Source organism: Mytilus edulis, chromosome 8 (genome assembly GCF_963676685.1).
Source record: "Mytilus edulis chromosome 8, xbMytEdul2.2, whole genome shotgun sequence".
Lineage (NCBI taxonomy): Eukaryota > Metazoa > Mollusca > Bivalvia > Mytilida > Mytilidae > Mytilus > Mytilus edulis.
In genome coordinates this window covers 81,488,625-81,509,903 of record NC_092351.1, presented here as the reverse complement: position 1 = coordinate 81,509,903, position 21,279 = coordinate 81,488,625, and the positions used below count along the sequence as shown (strand labels likewise).

General features: G+C 31.9%; 1 protein-coding gene across 1 annotated transcript; it reads right to left on the bottom strand.

Moving 5' to 3' along the window:
* Nucleotides 1-9,456: 9,456 nt before the first annotated feature.
* On the bottom strand, nt 9,457-20,041 carry LOC139486389 (fibropellin-3-like). Its single transcript, XM_071271264.1, has 4 exons — nt 19,888-20,041; nt 17,155-17,253; nt 10,997-11,042; nt 9,457-9,549 (listed from the first exon to the last, which is right to left on the bottom strand). The coding sequence occupies exons 1-4, from the start codon at nt 19,970-19,972 to the stop codon at nt 9,459-9,461; spliced, it is 321 nt and encodes a 106-aa protein (XP_071127365.1). The 5' UTR covers nt 19,973-20,041; the 3' UTR covers nt 9,457-9,458.
* Between the last annotated feature and the right edge of the window lie 1,238 nt (nt 20,042-21,279).

Below are 21,279 nucleotides of genomic sequence, written 5' to 3'. Positions count from 1 at the left end.
CTAGAATAATCAATTAACATGGTACGGGCATGAAAAAACGTAGCTTCGTTACGTGTGTATATTCTAGACGCCATCTAATTGATTATCGAGTTGACCTCTAAAGTCATCCGATGACCATGTAAGCGATGTAAACATACATATACATATAAATAGATTAAGCAAACTCTTGTTGTTGGAATATTCTAGGTCTATTTAATTTCATATTATAAATGAAAAATAAATGTTTATCATCGTTTTTACCTGTATAAGAATGATGTTTTTGCGGATCGAATCAAGTTATCAAATGATTTACCTTTGTTTTACTTTCAATGTAAGCATTCTTTTCCTTTAAAATATTTACACATACAACTCACGGGTTATCCATCTCAAGCTAAGGGGTTAAATTAAAGTTCACATGAAAACGGATTCAATGAGGCCGAGTTATTCACCTGCAAGTGAATAATTCATAATCAATATTCTTTAGCTTATTTTGACAAAATTGAACCATACTAGCTGCTAAAAGCAAATTATTATTTCACTATTTGCATTTCATTAATGATTTAGCAAAACAAATATTTTGTTTATATATCTCGTAGGTATTGACACTTTAATATGTACATTTCACACAAATGAGTGGTTAAACTACCTTACAAACCAGGTTTAATCCAATATTTTCTTGATACGAGAATGCCTGTACCAAGTCAAGAATATGACAGTTGTTTTTCATTCGTTTGATGTGTTGTTCTCCCATTTATTTGTATTGTAATCCTGTCACTTAATGTTGTCATTTTAATGTAATATTTAACATTGCCATAACAGCGGGAGGTTTGATATGTCATTAAACCAGGTTCAACCCACCATTTCTTTTCTTAAAATATTGTACCGAGTAGAATTTTATATTGCACGAGCTTGCGAGTGCAATATCTGTTCTACGAGGGACAATATTCCCCAATATTCATGCAATAACCCTTTTATTGTATAGCAATATAATATTTGAAAGTAAAAATTGGTTTAAACTAAGATTTTGTCGTTGATGACATCATGAATTTTGAAGATTTATTGCACTAGTGCAATATTGGAATTTATTGCCCGCTAACTTTTGGTTACTTTATGTTGGAAATATTATATTGCTATGCAAGAATATAAAAATCAACCCGGAAGTAAGATTTTCCAAATATTATTCAACACATACAGTCAATTTTATTTTCTATCCTGCTTGAAAATGTACATAGCGAAAACGTAGTCAATGAGAGTCTACACGGAGGGTCCTTCAATTGTTATTCTTTAATTTGTTAAGCCTTTTACTTCCATTCTTTAAACATTTTATATGAATGAAAATGTAAAGGAAACTAATATTTACATGATTCTGTTGCGGAAATAAATCGTTAATGCCTTACTGCATTCATCAACATCAAGATTTCATTCACACGACGTCTTTTTTTTTCACCTGATTAACTTCGCACTCATTTCTGGTACATGTGCATGATGGTGCGAGATTACATGTTTTACCTATTCGCCGTTTTAGAATCTACATCCTGTGTAATATTTTCAAATACTCACCAAAACTTTGTGATTGGTTAAAAAATGTCATAACCAATGGACAATGACGTGACGTTATTTTAATTTTGGGATACGAACAATGAAATTACCCATGATTCCTTAGATTTAGAAAAAAAAAAATATTGCCGTGTACATATTCCGATGACAAATTGTTTTTGAATTAAGATATAAAAATTGAAATTCAAAAAATACCGAACACCAAGGAAAATCAAAACAGAAAGTCCATTTTCGAATGGCATCAAACGCTCAAATAAAGGCAACAGTAGTATACCGCTGTTCGAAATTCATAAATTGATTGAGAAAAAAAAAATCCGGGTTACAAACTAAAACTGAGAGAAACGCATCAAATATAAGAGGAGAACTACGACACAACAGAAACACAACATTAAAATGTAGCACACTTGCAGAAACGAACTATAACCTAACAATGGCCATTTTCCTGACTTGGTACAGGACTTTCCGTTAAGTTATCATCTTTTGTTTTTAGGCCAAACGATCAGTTATTACCTATCTAAGCCAAATAATTCAGCTGTTTTCATTTTCAAGGCAAAACATTTACCTGTTTTCGTTCTTCAGGTCAAACGTTTAGTTATGGTCTTTCGTAATTATTGTCAGATACATCTAACACAACAAAAACGTTGTACTTCTTTGACTTTCAATGAATATAAAGACAATATGTGAATAACAAGTAACAGCTTCGCTAATATAATTAGATTATCAGCACTTAAAATATAATTTGGTCGTCTGTCATAAACAAATAAGAAAAAACATGACAAACAAGATGCAAATAGAAAACAATCCATACATTTGTTTCATCACCAAACTAAATAACATTTCAAAGACTATTTTCAGTGGTTGTCGTCTGCTTATGAAGTTCATAAGTGTTTCTCGTTTCTCGTTTTTATATAGTTTTGACCGTGGGTTTTCCCGTTTCAATGGTTTAACACTAATATTTTTGGGGCTCTTTATAGCTTGCTGTTCGGCTTGAACCAAGGCTCCGTGTTGAAGGCCGTACCTTGACCTATCATGGTTTACTTTGATAAATTGTTACTTGGATGGAGAGTTGTCTCATTGGCACACATACCACATCTTCCTATATCTATTATTTAAACTTAATCATGAGAAATAAATATTCATTAGTCTCTTAAAATTTTTTTACAATAATAAATAAAACATTTTATTTTTTTATTTAGATTTATATTTGACTGTTGTTTTCATTCATCTTATAACGTTAATATAACAGTTCAGCCATGCTAAGTTAGATTTAGGATTTGTGTAGGTCATCTAACGTGATTTTGAGTTTAACATGTACTTAAAAAGAACGCTTTTAATATACTTTTATATCATTTTAATGGCTGCGCTTACTTAGATTATGGGCATATAATAGAATTCATGCATTAAAAATCTGAAATTTACTTTTATGAAAATAAGTAATTTTAATTTTGTAAATCATAAAACCTGCTAATCTATGCTTCATTTACTCGTCCGAGTTTAAGATTTTCAATTTAAATATAATATATATATAATTTTCCAACATGAAAATGAATAAGCTGATAAAATTTCTAATAGATAAATTGATGTGCGTACAAAACATTTGGTTTGTAATAAGTATGTCATAAAGACAAATTATGTAGAATAAGATTCTCGTTTTTATGTATGATAATTATTATAATGTCCATCAGGTATCGTTCGCCTCTCTTTTATAAAAGGATTGTGCACATTTTACTTGCAACTGTAATTTCTTATTTGATTGAAAATTTATCCTTTAAAAGTTAAATTTATTTTTAAATACCACTCCACCATAACATTGTGCAGAAGATATTTTATATGCAGGAACACTACAACTATTTTGAAATTTTTTTTAGAATGCAAATAGTTATCAAAGGTACCAGGATTATAATTTAGTACGCCAGACGCGCGTTTTGTCTACACAAGACTCATCAGTGACGCTCATATAAAAATATCTATAAGTCAAATAAGTACGAAGTTGAAGAGTATCGAGGGTCTAAAATTCGAAAAAGTTGTGCCAAATACGGCTAAGGTAATTTATTCATGGGATAAAAAAATCCTTAGTTTTTTCAAAAAATTCAAAGTTTTGTAAACAGGAAATTTATAAAAATGACCACATAATTGATATTCATGTCAACACCGAAGTGCTGACTACTGGGCTGGTGATACCCTCGGGGACGAAACGTCCACCAGCAGTGGCATCGACCCAGTGGTGTAAATAGTTATCAAAGGTACCAGGATTATAATTTAGTACGCCAGATGCGCGTTTCGTCTACATAAGACTCATCAGTGACGCTCATATCAAAATATTTATAAAGCCAAATAAGTACGAAGTTGAAGAGCATTGACGGTCCAAAATTCCGAAAAGTTGTGCCAAATACGGCTAAGGAAATCTATTCCTGGGATAAGAAAATCCTTAGTTTTTCAAAAAATTCAAAGTTTTGTAAACAGGAAATTTATAAAAATGACCACATAATTGATATTCATGTCAACACCGAAGTGCTGCCTACTGGGCTGGTGATACACTCGGGAACGAAACGTCCACCAGCAGTGGCATCGACCCAGTGATGTAAATAATTATCAAAGGTACCAGGATTATAATTTAGTGCGCCAGACGCGCGTTTCGTCTACATAAGACTCATCAGTGACGCTCATATCAAAATATTTATAAAGCCAAATAAGTACGAAGTTGAAGAGCATTAAGGGTCCAAAATTCACAGTAATTCCAATGATAACTATGGCACTATTATCAAAAGATGATGTCCCATGCTAGCACTATTTGGATTTTTTTTTTCACTAAAATTTCTATTCAAGGCAAAAATCTATAGAAATTGATTTTAAAATATTTTATGTTCTATTGATAATGTTCTTCGCTTTGAACCTGGCAGATTTTCAAACTTTTTATTGTTTTCTCTGGTTAACATTGCGAGAAATACACGCATTATATATATTAGGTAATATGTCTTATTATGAATATAAGAAACACAAAATGTATGAAAAAAAATGTGTTTTTTTCGAATTATTTTATTTCTTATTCTTTTCTTAAGCTGTTGAGTATTTTTTCATCAACGTGTGGTCCTTTAATCTTGATCTCAGTTCTTTATTGGTCAACATTCGATTCTGAATTCAAATGTTCCTGTTTTCGTCTGTATTTCCTATTGTGAAAGAGGCGACCATGCCTGATGACGTCATTTTAAAAAAAGGAGTTTGATTGCACATGGTTTCAAAATCGGTAGATAATTAGATGCCACCACCAAATCTTGAGCAATTCGATATTTATCCACTCTCGACCGTCACATTTCAAATATTTAAACGCTCGGCGAGACTAGCATTTTACAATTTGACACTTTAACTGTCTTTTGAGGATAAATATCGTATCCTATTGATAACAGTGGTAGAATTTAAATATATTGACGGGGTATCCACAATTTTCGACATAAGCTAATGCCTTTACCAAGTCAGGAATAAGACAGTTGTTATCCATTCATTTGATGTGTTTGAGCTCTTGATTTTGTCATTTGCTTAGGGACTTTCCGTTTGGAATTTTCCTCGGAGTTCAGTATTTTTGTTTTTTGACTTTTCATTGATGACATACATCATGATGCTAACTGTATATCTTACCAGAAAAATGATGCTGAAATAATATGAAGGTACTGATATTCAAAAATGATATGATGTTACGTGTTATATTTATGAAATTGTGTTAATCATAATATGAATTGGGTTTGATTCAGAGATGAATATAGATGTATGTGAACTTTGTTTCGTTAAAAATATTTAAAATAATTAATAAATCTGTGTAAACTTTAAGTCAAATATAACATGATGGTATTTAGGAATCGGTGCATTTATTTACGTTTGTGTTTATGTTAACCTTCAAAATCAATTTTGTGTGTAGGCCTATTTGATATCTAAATAAACTCATCATAGATACCAGTTTAAATTTTTGTATTTACGCAAGACGTTCGTTTGTCTACAAAAGACTCATCAGTGACGTTCGAATTCCAAAAAGTTAAAAAGTCAAATAAAGTGTGAAGTTGAACAGCATTGAAGACCAAAATTCTTGAAAGTGTTGCCAAATACAGCTAAGGTAATCTATTCCTGAAGTAGTAAATACCATCGGGGAATTAAAACTTCACCAGAGTATCCTGAACTTTTTTTCGCTGAATATATATTCCTAAACAAAATAATTTAAATCGATTTCAATGAACTGATTGAACCAGAATGTTTTTAAGAAGTTTTATTATAAACGGTTCAATAAAGGAGGCAACACTAGTTTACTGGGTCGATGCCACTGCTGGTGGACGTTTCGTCCCCGAGGGTATCACCAGCCTAGTAGTCAGCACTTCGGTGTTGACATGAATATCAATTGTATGGTCATTTTTATAAATTTTCTGTGTACAAAACTTTGAATTTTTCGAAAATCTAAGGATTTTCTTACGCCCAGGAGTAGATTACCTTAGCCGTATTTGGCACAACTTTTTGGAATTTTGGGTCCTCAATGCTCTTCAACTTTGTATTTGTTTGGCTTTTTAATTGTTTTGATCTGAGCGTCACTGATGAGTCTTATGTAGACGAAACGCGCGTCTGGCGTATTAAATTATAATCCTGGTACCTTTGATAACTATTTACAAATGTTCAAATCTCATAAATCGATTAAGGGGAGACTAATCAAGGTAACACACACACACAAGTCAATCTCATAAATCGATTAAGGGGAGACTAATCAAGGTAACACACACAAGTCAATCGGTGAACATTTCTTCTATTTTGAAGATATTTGAACGTTCTGAATTGGCAGGAGGTAGGGTTGACCAGTCATTTTAGCTGATTTACATTGTTTCTTTACCTATCAAACCAAACATACTATTTTGCTGACCGTTTGAGACTTATGTGTTGTCAAGATCGTTCAACTCCCTTTAGTTAAAGAAAAACAATTCTGAAAGTTTTCTGTATGTTTAATGACTACGGTTGCTTTACCAAAAGAGTTAGATTGGCATAGCCTTACCGAGGTTGCAGGTTTTGATTTAACGTACCAAATGTTTTACGTCAGAAGACAACACGAGTTTTGTGTAGACATAATCAATTAAAAGCCTGGTATCTTTGGTAAGTTTTTAGGGGCATAAAAAAAAATTCCCTTGCCGTTTGAGAATGTCCTAATGTCTGTGGAATGGCTGCAATCGCACCAATTAACATTTGTAATAATTAACAAGTCCATATGGCGACTCATTCTTAGATCGCATGTAGATGTGATGGTAAATAGAAGAAAATGACAACAAAGTGATAACAAAATTGCATTTATTAGGTACATTATAGTTTATTTGTTGACACAGGAGAACATACAAATAATATCAATACAGCTCATTTGAAAAAAAATGAAGAAAATATGTTTTGTAAAGAAAGGTCTTTGGGCAAACTGCAAAGGATTCACTGTGGTGATTTTTTCCTGTAAACAAAATGGAAAATTACAGAAATTAAATCAAATTGATGTTCATGAAGTTTGAATAAAGTTTACAGCGAAAGTTTATATGCATTTCAAAACGTTAAGATCGAGCTTTACCATAAAGCAATTATATCTATATGTTTTCGCGCCTTAAGAAAGTATATACAAGACATAATTATTAGTTACATGTTATATTAATTTTCTGTAACCAATCATTGTCTACGAATTACTTGATAATATTGAAAATTCTCTATTGATAAAGTCGGGCAACATACCGCCTTACAAAAGATACCCGACATATTTATTGCAAATGCGTGTAATGTATGGATCCAAATCATATTTTCTCCATCTATGATCCCGTTGGAATGCTTATGATATATGTATCAACTTTTCGTATTCATAATGTTCAAGGGATGGGGAAAATGCATTATCAATCCTCCTCTTGTATCTAATGTTTATTTAAATATATCTGCAATGGTTAAAAAAAACCACGATATAAATTCCATGCATTCAAAGCGCATTTCTGGATTTACCTTCCTCAGGAAAGCCCAAACCCCAAATTCAATAACATACAGTAGTTTGTGCTTACAAATATTTCAAATAATAGAGCAAGAAACCGAAGGAATCACACTATATTCTTATTAGAATGTTTACACATGGTATGTGCCTGTATTATGTCTAATTTTTAAGAAAATTACTAATACGTGGAACAACACGATACAAATTTCATGCATTCATGTACCGATGACGTCACACTGTTAAAGATGCAAAAGAAGATATAACAGTTTCGCGGACTTTTTCATTTGTTGCACTTTTACGCCAAATCATTTTCTTAAATGGAATTAATTTTAATATCATGCATTATAATGGAGATAACTGTATTGTTTTTATGCTTAGCCTTCTGAAATTTTGAGATTAATAACGAAAATACCCGACTTCGCTACGCGTCGTAAGGTAAACTCAGTTTTCGAGAGTAAAATATAGCTTTACGGAAGCCAAGTTTAAAAAACAATACAGTTATCTCTTGAATCCTCTCAATATAATGTGTTAATTTATTATGATTTACGAAATGAGGGCATACTCTGATGCATAATGACATGTGTGGTGTAACTATCTTTTCACTCACATTTCAAAATTAACATATCTAAGTGAATTCGAAATGTCTAACAAATATTATGTGGATTGCAAGATATCAATTGTGTAAAAGGAGTAGAGCCAGGAACCATAATAAATAAAGGCAACAGTAGTATACCGCTGTTGAAGACTCGTTAATTTATGGACAAAAACAAAATCGGGGTAACAAACCAACAACTGAGGGAAACGCATTAAATATAAGAGGTGAACACACGACCCTGTCAAAGTGTTTTTTTCTGTAAATTCAATTATTGTAGTAAATATAATGGTTATGCATTGGTAAATGTATGATACAATTGTATTTATAATAAATTATGATAAATTTATCAATTTTCTCACCTTTTTCCATGATAAGGTTTGTGTCGCCGCTCTCGCCCATTGAAATTTTTATTAAAAAGAATATGGTATATAAAGAATATTTTATCAAAAATATTTGTTGGCGAAATGTGGCGTCATTGTTCATTTTTCAGAAAACTCTCAAAAATTTTCAGAATTCTGCCTGAAAAAACCTAGGTTTTAACGAATTGCCGCTTAATTATGACGCCACAATAATGCCACTAATGACGCAGTTTCTGAGAACAAAGGAGTTGGTACAGTAAGACCCCTTTTTGGCCCCAAAATATAGTAGTTTTACAAAATTGTTAAAATGTAAACTTTCAGTTATTTATTGGAAAGTAGAATGCTTCTGCTACATAAATATGGGCTGTTTTTGACAATACAATGCACATATATCGGGTAGTAGCACCATTAAGTCATGCTAAATTACTGAAATCCTCACAATGTTAGCTTTTTAGTTAAATTTTAGACGGTTTCCATGTAAAACGTAAGTTGCTGCATTCGAGTTCATCCTTACTATTGAAATGTAAGTTGTATTTGAGGATAATACATAACATATATAAGGGTTGAGGATGAACACGGATGCGGCCACTTTCATTTTCGACAAAAACCATCTGAAAAGTGACATTTGTTGGCATATTTGGTAGATTTTTCATATTTGAGCTTGAATCGGATCGTTTGTAATGACTAAATCAATTAAAATCTTTCACATAATCTATTGAATAAAATGAAATAGACACTTAAGTGTTTCAAAAGTGGTCAAAATCTTTCGTCAGATGAACCTGAAATTTGAGGCCAAAATCGTCCCGTACCAACCCGACTCCTTTAAAACTGAAACAATTGAATATTGTAACATATATTTTAATCAAGTTTGTACTACATTATCACAGTAAAATGTTTTCAGATTTTTAGGGCCAAAATTACGAGTTAGTGAAACAACTTCTTTCCTGTTTTATTCTAACTATTCGATTGGATAACATTTCTTACCTGTTTTTTTTTATTTACAACATTTTTTACAACAGCAAATAATTATCACAAGGATAATAATCACAAAAAGTAAACATCCAACAGCTATACCAGCAATCTCCCTAAAATAAATATTTGAAAAGAACGTAGTGGATTTGCAACATACGACTTTGCGCGATTGGAAATAAGTTTTTGGTTGTTTGCAAGACGTAATCAAAGATTCATATTCGTTAACAATAATTATAATCACAAATTTAACTGCAGTTTTTTTTTGCAAATTTGTTTAACGTCTTTTGAAATATCATTTGTTTATCCGTTCATCATGGTAAAAATCACAAAAAAAAAATGCTAGCAATAATTTCTGTTCAAGTGTGTTTGCAATCGTCAATTTGTGATGTTAGTTCTAAAAAGATATTTTAATTCGTAGAAACCTCGTCCTGATAATAGTAAGACTACTTTTACAAATATTTTAGTTAGGTTGATCAATAAATATTATTTCAGTTATTTTGTTACAAATTATAGAGTTCATATTGTAAGGGATAAAAGTATGAATTTCACCTCTTTTCTTAGGGAACAACTGTAAGTAAGGTACATGGCAAATAGAACTATAATGATTTATAGTGCGACAATATGGTTGACGGATGTCTCCCCCGCAAATTTTCGTTTGATTATTTATTCTTCTGAAATAAGATCTTTTTGGATTTGTCAACATTAACTTTGAAATGAAAAATGAATAATATATGAAAGAAACATGGGAACCACGGGAACCTCGGGAACCACGAACATTACATTAATGAACAAAATAACTCATTTTGATTTTTCTGTTATTTGTACTGTTCGTTTGTTGAGTCAACATATATATCTTTTTATTCAATCTTTAAATATTTTATTGTATATATTGCTGCGTGTTTGTTTATTCTACACTGGCTATAGGAAAAGAGGAGGGTTGCGATCTGACAAATAAACTCATCATACATACCAGGAATACAATTTAATATTTACGCCAAACGCGCGTGTCGTCTACAAAAGACTCATCAGTGACACCAAACGTGTTTAACCGAGCCATATTTTCACCTGTACTACGTCAGGAGGCTTTGGCTTATGTTAATCTTGTATACATTTTAGTTTTTTATATATGTTATGGAGTTTAGTATTACGTCTGATTTTACCGAAATAGTACACATTTTTGTATAGAGCCCACCTATTGGTGCGGGATTTTCTCGCTTTGTCGAAGGCCCATTGATGGCTCTCCGGTCGGGTTGTTGTCTCTTTGATACATTCCCAATTTCCATTCTCAATTTTACTTAAATCATCTTCTGTCTTCATTTTTGTAAGAGTCTTAAGTGCCAACATAATTGGTAAAGGATTGCCAAAAAAATGGACCATATTACACACACAGATAAAGTCCAATGATTTTTTTCAACGACACTGATAAAAATAAAATCAAATAAGACGACTTTGCATTTGTTAAAATGATTTTGTTTTTATTCAATTTCATGTGTTATTACATTTATTTAGTACATATGCATTTTATACAAATTCTATATTATTAATACTAATAATTTTTACCCATCTGATAGTGAATTGGTTTCGGAATCTTCTGAAATAGCTGTTTCTGAAAGATATATAGTTAAATGTAATATAAATTAGTTAGTATCACCTAACAAATTAAAACATGCATTCACATTAAAGATGAATTCTACATAATTAGACAATAACTGAACGTAACAAATTTGACGAAAATCAAAATCCTTTGTGCATGTTGTGATATGTCAAGCTCCTTTCAACCACCTCCAATCCAAAATAGGAGAAACGACTTACCAGGGACAATGATAGATGAGATATTGATAATATGAGGCAGTCATTACCTGTGAATGGGGTCGAAGTCTGTATGAATTTGTTTTGTAACTTAAATACTTGTTAAAAAAAAACAAAACACGGAAATACAGAAACGTTTTCGATTTTGGTTTTGTTGTTAGGGATTTTACTTGTGACGTTATTTAAATTATGACGTCATGTTCAATGTAAACAAAGAAACGCAATGCATCAGGTAACGTTTATACATATCAAAGACAAAGAATGATTAAAAATGAAATATTGGTATTGCGTTCCTTGATTTTACTAGACTAATCAAAGTCTCACGACAACAAGACCAGAAGAAGGAAGTAGATTTCGGCGTCCTGCGCAGATCCGGAAATTAAAAAAAGCGACAAAAAAAGTTTGAACGACTTTAAGTTCATAAGTATAATGAAAAATTCGGGAATTGTTTTTTTATTGATTTTTCTACTGGCCGTATTTGGCACAACTTTTTGGAATTTTGGATTCTCTATGCTCTTCAACTTTGTACTTGTTTGGCTTTATAAATAGTTTGATATGAGCTTCACTGATGAGTCTTATGTAGACGAAACGCGCGTCAGCGTCACTGATGAGTCTTATGTAGACGAAACGCGCGTCTGGCATACTAAATTATAATTCTGGTACCTTTGATAACTATTTACACTACTGGGTCGATGCCACTGCTGGTGGACGTTTCGGCCCCGAGGGTATCACCAGCCCAGTAGTCAACACTTCGGTGTTGACATGAATATCAATAATGTGGTCAATTTTATAAATTTCCTGTTTACAAAACTTTGAATTTTTCGAAAAACTAAGGATTTTCTAATTATCCCAGGCATAGATTACCTTAGCCGTATTTGGCACAACTTTTTGGAATTTTGGATTCTCTATGCTCTTCAACTTTGTACTTGTTTGACTTTATAAATATTTTGATTTGAGCTTCAAACGCGCGTCAGCGTCACTGATGAGTCTTATGTAGACGAAACGCGCGTCTGGCGTACTAAATTATAATTCTGGTACCTTTGATAACTATTATTGGGGACTTCGTCCCCATAATATGAGGCAGGCATTACCTGTGAATGAGGACGAAGTCTGTATTTTTTTTTGTTAAAATCAAACAGGTTTTAAAAAGAGAAACGGAAATATCGCAACGTTTCCGATTTTGGTTCTGTTGTTAGAGATTTAGTTGTGACGTTATTTTAAACTGGAATCCGCTTGTATTCGCTTCGTTCAAACAACCGGTATGACCCGATTTTAGGGCATAATTTGCCCTGGAGATTCCAATGAGATTGGACGATACTTTGTTACATACAATGTAGCAACGTACAATATCAGAACATGTAAACAGACAGAACAATTTGTTTCCTTTTGCATAGAAAACCATTAATTAATGCATCAAACATGTCAAATACATCCCTATTCTAAATTTAAATTATCTATTGCATTACATAAAGAAAAATATCGAAAAAGGGTATAAATTTGACAAAAAAATAAAATCCCGCTAAATTTCATGAATAATTTTCGCAAATCAACGTGACGCCATACAAAATAGAAACTTTTAAACTGAAGGCTGTGGTTTCGACAAAACATTTTAACCTGTGAAAAAAAAGGTTCCATTCGATGTTTGGAAGGAAAAAAGATTATTCCTTCTCATTTGCGATAACATTTCTTGGATTGTAGCATTTAATAAAGTTTCATGGGTACAATATAAAGTGCTGTGTAATACACGTAATTTGATTTGTCGACTTATCAGATTCTACAATAGATCGGTTCACACCGTCTGTCTTTGAACAAAGTGTAGTAGTCAGCCGAGAACCAGCTTAACGTTATTTAAGTTATGACGTCATATTCAATGTAAGCAAAGAAACGCTGTCATCAGGTAACGTTATTTTTTTTATTCATAATAAACAATTTTTAAAAATGAATTAGTATTAAGTTCCTTTCTCAGACTGATACATTTTATTCAAAGTCTCATGAAAATAAGACCAGAAACGGAAGTAGATTTCTGCACAGATCTGGAAATTCAAAAACGCGACAAAATTTTTTTTTGAACGATTTTGAGTTCATTAGTACAATGAAAAATTCGGGAAATTTTCCCGATTTTTTTTATTGAATTTTCTACTGTAATAGGACGAAGTCTGTATGATTATTTTTGGTAATTCAAACATGTTGATAAAAGAAACGGAATTACCGTAACATTTCTGATATTGGTTCTGTTGTTAGGGATTTAGTTGTGACGTTATTTAAATTATGACGTCATATTCAATGTAAACAAAGAAACGCTGTTATCCAGGTAACGTTTTTTTTCATATCAAACAATTATCAAAAATGATTGAGTGTTGAATTCCTTCCTATATTTGTTGACAAATATACATTTTATTCAAAGTCTTCATGCAAACAAGATCGGAAACGGAAGTAGATCTGAAAAAAAAGTTAACGATTTTGTGTTTATTAGTAGAATTCCCGAAATTTTTTATTTTTTTTATTGATTTTTCTATCGTAATTCCCATATAAACTCCCTATATGTCTGTTTCACAGCTGTTTGTAATCACGGTCCATACAACAACACGTTCAGAAAAAAATAATTCTGAAAAAGTATATAGCTTTTGATAGCAGTATAATAAATAACAAAAAAAGGGAACTTAACATTACAAACATCACAAATTAATCGAAATTCCAGCATTGTCCTTGTACGTAACCGGTTCATATGAAGCAATACCGGTCTGCAATTTACTTCGATGCATTCACAATTCACCTTTTCATAATCATGGGTAATTTCATTGTTCGTACCCCAAAATAAAAATAACGTCACGTCCTTGGTTGAATTCCCATTGTTTATAACAATTTTAACCAATTACAACGTTTTGGTATACACTTTTGAAAATTTTACCCAGGATGCATAACATTCTGAAAAGGCGAATTGAGGTAAACGACTGATACTGAAATCACTGATCTTGTCTACTGTAAAGGCAGGTAAATACGTAATTACCAGTATCATTTCAGACTTGCTATTAATGAGACGTAAACAATTCTATTTTACTACGTTTTCGATCTATGGTGAATATTTATTGCAAATAAACTCATCATAGATACAAGGATTAAATTTTGTAAAAATTTGATTATCTATAATCATGATCATATAAAAAAGATGTGGTATGATTGCCAATGAGACAACTGACCACAAGAGACCAGACATTAACAACTATAGGTCACCGTACGACCTTCAACAATAAGCAAAGCCCATACCGCATAGTCAGCTATAAAAGACCCTGATAAGACAATATTAACAATTCCAACGAGAAAACTAAGGGCCTTATTTATATAAAAAATGAACAAACAAAAAATATGTAACACATAAACAAACGACAACCACTGAATTACAGGCTCCTGACTTGGCACAGGCACATACATAATGTGGCGGGGTTAAACATGTTAGCGGAATCCCAACCCTCTCCCAACCTGGGACAGTGGTATAACAGTACAAGATAAGAACGAACTATAAAAATCAGTTGAAAAGGCTTGACTCAAATTATGTCGTTTAGAATGTCAAATGGTCAAAATTTATATGAAATGCACAATTGAAAGTCTAAGTATTTAAATGTCTATTAAAAAAAAATGTTATTAGTAGCCTAACTTTTCTGCGAGTGCTGCCTTGTAGCGGCATTATCCTGCTCTTTTTCCAAATCTGCAAGAGTGTCCTGATGTGCAAGTGAAATGGATCTAACACGGGTCAGTCATTTATCGTCCCCTTCCAACGGACTTTCATCGTTTCCTCAAGACCATACTCTCAAAGGGTGTCAAGGGAGAGCCGAAAATTCATGGGGTTTTCTTAACTGTGTATTGCTAACTTATGGCATTTGAGAAAGTACAGAGTTTCTTATTTCAGCCAATCATACTACAAATCTACTGATTTTACAACATGAATCTACAACCCGAGAAAAGTTTCAGAAATTTAACCAAAAAATTAGATGTTAAGGCCACGGATCAATTTCGGGTTCCGATTCCGTACAATGTGACAAAATCAGACAATCCCGGATCTATCTAGAATATACCTTGAATTTTTATTCACTTAAAAACGACTAACAATGAAAATAACGCAAACAATGTCAAATAGAGATCAATTGTCTTTATAATTGCGTACCATTCGCAACCCACTTAGACACTCAAATCATTAATATGTCATTTCAGTTAGGAGTGCTAACAATACGTATTATTGAACAAATTGTAAAAACTAAGAGACCAATTTACTCTTTTTAGCCAAGAGACGACAGAAAAATATTAAGAGTGAACATTAAAAAAACGTGCATGTTAAGGTAGTAGAACACATTTGACCGCGGTTAATTTTTCAAATAGGAAGGTCATTGTGCAATACAATATATTTTTAGATAATTAAAAATAATACAGCCTTCATAGTGGGTTTTCGTGTAGATGAACGTCACGATTTTGTTTTGTATGTTTTGTAGGCCATTTTCGGTTTGACAGTCTGTATTCTTACATCGGTCCTGCGCATAGGTTCAAAACTGATTATTATGCTTTTCAACAATTATTTTACGCTTGCCAATGGGACGGTAGTAATTTCTTGACCATAGGGATAATGTTTGGTTTTTAAGAATTATAATCACTTTCAAACACTGCCCAAGAACCAAAATAGTTAGTGAACTGAATTACTTTTATCATAATATTCATAAAATAAATTTGAATAGGTACCTAAGGCCACTAGTGATTTAATCATGCAATGGATACAAAATAAATGTTCGTACAATTATTTCATTTTTTTACAGCTGATTTATCCCTCAGCTTTAGTAATATGGTCAGTAGATTCTGTACTGTTGGTTCAATTACAGTGTCCAGATCTATTGTGAGGAATGTGAATACGAACGTGCCACCTAAAGTTTTATGGCAAATAAAGGCAACAGTAGTATACCGCTGTTCAAAACTCATAAATCCAGGGACAAAAAACAAAATCGGGGTAACAAACTAAAACCGAGGGAACGCATTAAATATAAGTGGAGAACAACAACATAACACCGAAACGTAACACACACAGAAACGGACCAAGCATCAGACAAAACACCACGAGAATAACAAATATAACAAGAAAACCAAATACATGAATTTGGGATAGACAAGTACCGTGCCACGTCTGATCTCAATATCTCAAAAATAAGAGAAAACACAAACGACTCAACGTTAAAATGCAACACACACAGAAACGAACAATAATATATCAATGGCCATCTTCCTGACTTGGTACAGGACACTTTTAATGAGGTGAAATGCATGAACTTAATTTGACCTCTTAAAAGTAAACACCAATGGTATAAGAGAGGGGCGTAAGATACCGGAAGAACAGTCAAACACATATATCGAAAATAAACTGACAACGCCATAGCTAAAACTGAAGAAGACAAACAGTCAAATAATAGCACACAACATAGAAAAACTAAAAACTAAGCAACACAAACCCCACCAAAACTGGGGGAGATCTAAGGTGCTCCGTAAGGGTAAGCAGATCCTGTTCGTCTTGTGGAAAAGGTATAACTTAAATAGATTTAAACTCTACTTTGAACTAAATTTTGAGGAAATTTTGGCACATTATTACCCCACTTGTTGCAATCAATTAAATAAAAGGTATTATATTTCACCATTTAAACCAGTAGAAAACAAATCTATAGACGATGCTGTTTCCAAACATGTCCACATACATGACACAAACAGCAAGCCTTATTTGTTCGAAAGCAAGGGAAAAAAGGTGGTTAAAATTTTTATATATCAATTTTGACTTTTTACCTTACTGTGTTACTGTGTATTACTTCTTGAAAGTATTATAACAATGCTAATAAGGATAATTTATGGTATACAATTTATAACAATTAATACATATAACTTACCACAGTTTGTTCCTGTAAAACCTGTAGAACAGGTACACGTGTATTGAATATTCTGAGGACTGCATGTTCCACCATTTTGGCATGGCATCTCGATGCATGCTGAAAAAAAATGTTAAAACGATCAATATTTCTGTTTACAAAACTTTTTCGAAAAAAATAGGATTTTCTTTTCCCTGGCATGTATAACCTGTAATAGCCGTATTTGGTACAACTTTTTAGAATTTTGTATCCTCAATGCTCTTTAACTTTGTACTTGTGTTTAATTTTTATAACTATTTTGATCTTTGCGTCACTGATGAGTCTTGTGTAGACGAAACGCGCGTCTGGCGTAATAAATGACAATCATGGTACATTTGATGACTAATTAAAGAATTAAAATGATTTTTATTTCCTCTATAAGTCTATCATCATTAGCAAAGATGTATGAAGACGTGGAGAAGATGTTCATAAGTTATAAAACATGTGTCTGATCCATTTAGCATTTTGAAAAATATGTAATCTTAAACTATTATCTCTTGACAATGGAATTTAAAAAAAGTAGTCTTTTGGTAGCCAAATTCACAGCAGGTAACATGTTTCAAGTAAAATTAACTCAGTTGTTATTGCGTTGGTACTAACACTATTTTAGCACATTTCTAAAATTCCTCCTTGATAGTTTAAAAAAGTAAAAAAAATACCGAACTCTTATAGAAGAATTCACAATGGAAAGTACGTTCTTAAATATTAAGAAACTCTCAAGCAAAGTTGAATTCAGCTGACTTTGTTGTTCTTTTTATGTAACATGCAGTTGCTTAACTTTCTACTTATTTGCACATCTCTGGCAAGCAAATGTTCAGATTTGAGTGTTTTATTTGAAAGGATGCTATTTTGAAAAACCGAAATGATTAATGCTGTTTTAGCACTTGTAGAAAATCAGGCATATGAATACGTACACTGTACCAGGCTTTATTTAGTTACATATTGTAGTGGGGGGAGTAATCTACCCATATCCAAGACATGAAACATCTGTGGGAAAATCAGAACACCTATTTGTTATGATGTATATCATAACTTCTTATTGCAGGTTACATGACAAGGATTAGTATGTGTAGCGAAAGAAAAAGAATCACTCTCCACTTGACATATATTCGATTTACTTTCTGGAAAATGACACTTGAAATTATTCAATTGAACCGACTGTCATGTATGTCTTATACTTATTTACACAACAGAAACAAATAACCATAAATTAAACATAGCATTTCCAAACATCCAAAGAGTTTCTGACACCCAAACAATAATTTATAATACCGTTGATTTAAGGTTTGTGAAAGAACAACATTACACAAATATAAATAGTTGAACATTTACTTGATGAGGAAAAAATAATTCGATCAGTACATTTAAAAACCAAAAATAGTTTCATACTTATGATGTTCAAAAGCAGCTTTCTGTTCAGTCATTGTTGCCATATCTTTATCATTGTTATTTTCTGCAATCAATGTAGTCGATATTTTTCTCGGAATTTCTGTTTTATTTTGAGACGGTACTCTTCTGTTCGAAGACTTATTGTTTTTCTAAGTTTTTCTAATAAATTTCGACAATAGAAGATGGGCGATATCGTTATCCCTTTTTTTGAAAATAGATAACCTCCGGACGGGATGTGTATGAATAAAATGTAGTGTGTGCTGATGTATTTGATACACAAAAGACTGTAAAAAGAGGTCAACATAAAAGTTTCAACGAAAGACAAATACGTTTATAACTTTTAAACATATCTAACACTACTGACATATAATATTTCAGTAAGGCTCATTAATCAATACTTTGATATAAAACCAACTTCACCATTTTATTGCTATAAAACTTAAATTTTGTTTAATTTGGCAGCCAATTTCAACGAAATTACAAAACATTTTGAAATGTATCTCGTGTATCTCTTAACTAAACACAGTTAACAGGCACAATTTGCCCACGAATCTAACACGAAATTCACGTGAAAAAGTTAGCGTGAGGTTCACCTCAAACGAGCTTATACATGAAACTCACTTGAAAATATTCATGTGAATTTCCCATGAACTTTTACAAAATAAAATTGGTAATTTGAATGATATCATTTTACAAATTCAAGTGAATTTCACATACAAAAAATTCATGTGATTTTCATTTGAAGTTCGTATGAGTTTCACATGAAACTCACATTAACTGATTTCACGTAAGTATCACGTATAAGCTAGTTTGAGGTGAAATTCATATGTTTCACGTGAGATTCACATGGATTTAAATTTATGAAACTGATGTCAACGAAATCTGCATGTGTAACCTGTTTTTGTATAGAATAGAAAATTTATCTCTATGTACAAAATATCTCAAAAACACAATTTGAATTTAAACTGCTATGACTCCAATTATGACTCCAATTAAAGGTTTTATTCTCATTCTGAAATAGTGCAATTGTTGAATTATTGATTGGTGTAAAAGCTTTCAAAATGATCATAGGGTCTCTGTGATCAAGTGGTCTAATTAGTTCTACTGTTATCAAAATTTTATGATTGGACAAAACGAAGTATGAACATTACTTTATCTCTTGAATTGTCCACATCTCAAGCAACATTTTCATCTTTTGATCTCAATGGATGATTTTTTAATTTTTTTTCAATTTTTATTTCTTAACAAAATTTTTAACAACATATCATTCCCAATTGCAAGTATACACACATTTTCAAATAATTCAGGTAAAAAACATATACTTACGATCCGGAGGTAATCCTCCATGAACAATTTGTACAAAACTTAAGAAGAAGATTGTAAAACACAAGATTATATTTAAACTTTCCATACTTTTTAGTTTTCCTTAAAATTAAGTTAGTTTGGCGATTTCCAAACCTTATTCAATATCCTTGTGTTTGTTAACCTGGAACACTGGTTATTATGTTGAACGTATGAAATTTTAACATTTTATAACCTTTAAATGACTAAAAAATATCGATTGAAAGATATTGATTGCCAAAAAGGTATTAAAGAGTAGGTGTGTTGCACTAATATTAAAAAAATATTGGTACACGTAAATTAGTATATTGCTGCTAAGATTTTAAACGCAACAAAGCTAATACATTTGCATGAATCCTTTTATGAAATACAGTTAAAAATTCTAATACAATATGATTTTAATGCACTTTTAAGGTGAGAGGTACCTAAATGAACGTCTTTACCGGAAAACGGGAAAATATGACGTTAGTTACTATGAGAGTTATCACCCGTACACAAAAAAAAATCGCTTCGTCGGAATAATGATCTTTTGGTGGGAGAGTATCAAATACATCTCATAAAAAAATAACAAAAATTGAAGTGTGTAATTTAAAATGTCTTATCAGAGTTAAACAGTGCTTTCTTTCTATGAAAATGATAGTAGCTTGGCATGTCGTATAATCGGAGAATGAATGGGTTGAGTTCAGGTCTACAAGCTGACCAATTAAAACTTGCAAGAACTGCTATGCACCTTTGTTTCTAAAACAAACTATTTAAAGTACAAAGAATCGGTCTCGGAAGTATTTTGTACATACCTTGTGGCGACTGTCCATACCTTAACTTAATACAAGCTGGTAAACGGCACATATATTTTAAAAAATCGCGAATGTTGATATGGAACGGGACTCGAAAACAAAATGTAGTTTGTGTAAGAATATTATAAACCCATACACTCGCACAATTACAAATTGAAATTTACTCATAAATTGAAAGTCCATAGCCAATATAATCACAGACTTACGAGACTCGTACATTGAGTCATTTGCATGCAGAGAAATAAATGTATTTATAAGAATAACTGTGAAAACCAAGGAGATATTCAATCCTCGACAAAAAGAGGAAACACACTTTTATATGCTTTCATATTCTTTTTAATACTGATATTCGTGTTTTATAGCCACTTTCTCAATAACATATTAACATATGGATGTATTTACGAATACAAAAAAACAAACTTTGTTTACAGTGCTTTCTTTCACGTCCGCGAAATGGTCTATACATAGAATTTGAAAGTACTAGTACTCATTGTTAAAAAAATTGAAGCAAATAATTATACTTAAAAAATATTTAAACAAAAGAGTTAAATTAATTCTTGACCTGAATTTGGGAAATATACTG

What these genes read in the sequence shown, in the direction of transcription:
- LOC139486389 (XM_071271264.1), bottom strand. Translation starts at nt 19,972, where the DNA reads ATGGAAAGTTTAAATATAATCTTGTGTTTTACAATCTTCTTCTTAAGT. An exon ending in TGGAGGATTACCTCCGGATC is followed by an intron (nt 17,254 to 19,887) that starts GTAAGTATATGT and finishes ATTTTTTTTCAG; the next exon opens with CATGCATCGAGATGCCATGC. An exon ending in ACCAATTCACTATCAGATGG is followed by an intron (nt 9,550 to 10,996) that starts GTAAAAATTATT and finishes TATTTATTTTAG; the next exon opens with GGAGATTGCTGGTATAGCTG.